The sequence below is a fragment of the Nanorana parkeri genome, unplaced genomic scaffold (genome assembly GCF_000935625.1).
Source record: "Nanorana parkeri isolate BGI_ZX_2015 unplaced genomic scaffold, ASM93562v1 scaffold1267, whole genome shotgun sequence".
In the NCBI taxonomy this organism is placed as follows: Eukaryota; Metazoa; Chordata; class Amphibia; order Anura; family Dicroglossidae; genus Nanorana; species Nanorana parkeri.
The window spans coordinates 115,182-117,880 of record NW_017307535.1 but is presented as its reverse complement, the minus strand read 5'-3'; the positions used below and the strand labels follow the sequence as shown (position 1 = coordinate 117,880).

Here is a 2,699-nt window from a genome sequence, read left to right as displayed (position 1 = left end):
GAACGGTACTTGCCTGACTGCATTGTGCCAAGTGTAAAGTTTGGTGGAGGGGGGATTATGGGGGGGGGGGTTGTTGTTCAGGGGTTGGGCTTGGCCCCTTAGTTCCAGTGAGGGGAATTCTTAAGGCATCAGCACACCAAGACATTTTGGACAAATTCATGCTCCAACTTTGTGGGAACAGTTTGGGGACGGCACCTTCCTGTTCCAACATGACTGCGCACCAGTGCACAAAGCAAGGTCCATAAAGACATGGATGGGGGAGTTTGGGGTGGAGGTACGTGACTGGCCGCACAGAGTCCTGACCTCAACCTGATAGAACACCTTTGGGATGAATTTTATAGCGGAGACTGCGAGCCCGGCCTTCTCCTCCAACATCAGTACCCGACCTCACAAATGGTCCAACATTCCCATAGACACACTCCTAAACCTTGTGGACGCCTTCCCAGAAGAGTTGAAGCTGTTATAGCTGCAAAGGGCGGAGCCAACCCAATACTGAACCTTACAGACTAAGACTGGGATACCATTAAAGTTCATGTGCTTGTAAAGGCGTCCCAATACTTTTGGCAATATAGTATATACGCATACATAGCAAGAAAGACATGGTCAGTTGGTATTGGCAGTGGTAAATCATACCTGAGACGTGGACACACAGGAACAGGCCAATCAAGTTTGTCCTGCACTTTTATGTAACAAGGCAGTAAACCCTTTCAATACAGGAGGACTTTGTGCAGCAAGTTTGTAGCATAACATAAACAAACCATAAGCTCTTATTGAGGGAAAAGCATTAGTGGGAGGAGCTCAGGTGGCCTGTCCTTTCTTGTACCTGGTGGGTCAATAAAAGTATATTGGAAACTAGGTCCATGCCACAGTATACTAGAGCAGCCAGCCGGAACCAAGGACCCCTGGGAACCACTTTCTGAGCCTGTGATTTGTAGGGTTGTTCAACCCAAAAGACTGAGGACATCTTGTGGCAGGAAAGGAGTACTGCAGGCATGAAGAACCGCTGGGAACCGCCCACTTTTCGAGCCTGTAATTTGGAGGCATTATTCAACCCAGTCGACTGAGGACTTCTTGTGGCAGGAAAGTAGTACTGCGGAGAAACAGCTCGAGAATGAGGGTGAGTATTGCAACCAGAGCTGAAGGACCATATGAATTGACTGGGGGGGTAAATTATCTTATCTAAAGCGCTATACAAGAAGTTTTAACACCATATAAATGATTAAATGTAGTAATGTTTCTAGTATGCTTCTTGTTTTCCAGCACGGAATGACCCCGCTGATGCACTCCGCCTATAAGGGGAAGGAAGATCTGTGTAAACTCCTGCTGCAGCATGGAGCAGACGTCAACTGTAATGAACACGAACACGGATACACCACCCTGATGTTCGCCTGTCTATCAGGTAATCCGAGCAGGTGACTTCCTGTTCTTTTCCGGCCCATTCACACTTTCGGTTGTAGACTGCAAAGCTGCAATTTTCAGATTGCGTTTGTACATGCATTTTTGCTTCTTTGCAGTGTTCCGATGTGTGTTTTATGTGTGCAGAACTTCAGCAAAATAGGTTTTTTTTTATTTTATTTTTTTAAATCCTGGACATAATATAAATGGAATGAAGTGAGGAATGGCTCCATATTCCCTTTTAAAAAAAAAAGTGCTCAGTCATTGTCGTAGGTACCCCCCCCCACACACCCAATTGCTGACCTAGAGGGGTTTTGCTGACAATACCGTGTGCTTTGTTTTGAGGCAGCCCATTTATTTTGGAAAGTTTGGCGATTTTTATCCTTTTTAAAAGCAAAAAAATAAAATGAAACTACACTTTTTTTCCCCCAAGGTACCCCACCGCAGTGCACAAATATGTCACATCGGAGCGTTGTAGTGCACTGAAATGCATGGGTGTTAGGGTGCACTGGCAAGGTGCATTGGAACACCATGTTCAGGTCACTGCCATCTGAGGAAGAGGCCTCCTGTTGGCGACCATAACATGTCCTGTCCTAGTGTGCTGGTGATATCTTGCATTGGGACTTGTGTTGTGGTGGCACCATCTTCCGTTTCTCCATCGCTCTCTTAATGCTGTATGGAGTGTGCTGGACTTCATTGATGTGAAGTCCAGGTCCATTGGACATAATGCACCACAGTTCATATGCTTGTGATGATGCAGTGGCATCTTCCTCTTTCTTTTTTCCCCTGAATGGTCATTCTTCCTGGACTGAGCGGCGCTCAATCCTAAAGTGCTGTGAGCCAAGCATGCATGATGATGCACCCTCGGGGGCGGGGCAGGCTGGGATTACAGGAGATGGGCAGAATAAAATGACTTTTGTCCTTCCTGATGAGGGCTGACGATGCTGGACTGACTGCCGGCTTTACACTGGAAGTGATTCTGCCGCCAGACTACTGCCAGGGGCTGGTTTAGCGCACGCAATCCAGGATGTTTTTGTTTTTTTAATTCGGATTTTGTTTTCTTTTTAAAGGAGAACTATGAGGTGAGTGCTTTTCACTCACCTCATAGTTCTAGCCGACCTGTGACAATGAGACTGTCACAGGTCGGCTCAGTAGATCGGGAGGTGAGCTAACACATGCCGGCGTTCGCTCACCTCTCGATCCTGTCACGGCTTTCTGCCGCGACGGGGGAGGGGCTGGATTCCCCCCGCTCCGATCCGCCAGCGCCCACTGGCGGAACGGACGGGGGAGGGGGCGGGTACAGC

General features: G+C 47.9%; 1 protein-coding gene across 1 annotated transcript in view; it reads left to right on the top strand.

Annotated features, from left to right (window-relative positions):
* Positions 1 to 2,699, top strand: part of ANKMY2 (ankyrin repeat and MYND domain containing 2) — a 45,104-nt gene that overhangs the window by 23,832 nt on the left and 18,573 nt on the right. The window contains exon 4 of the mRNA XM_018568956.1: positions 1,261 to 1,399. Within this exon, the coding sequence (XP_018424458.1) occupies positions 1,261 to 1,399 (139 nt within the window). The remainder of the gene's footprint in view (positions 1 to 1,260; positions 1,400 to 2,699) is intronic.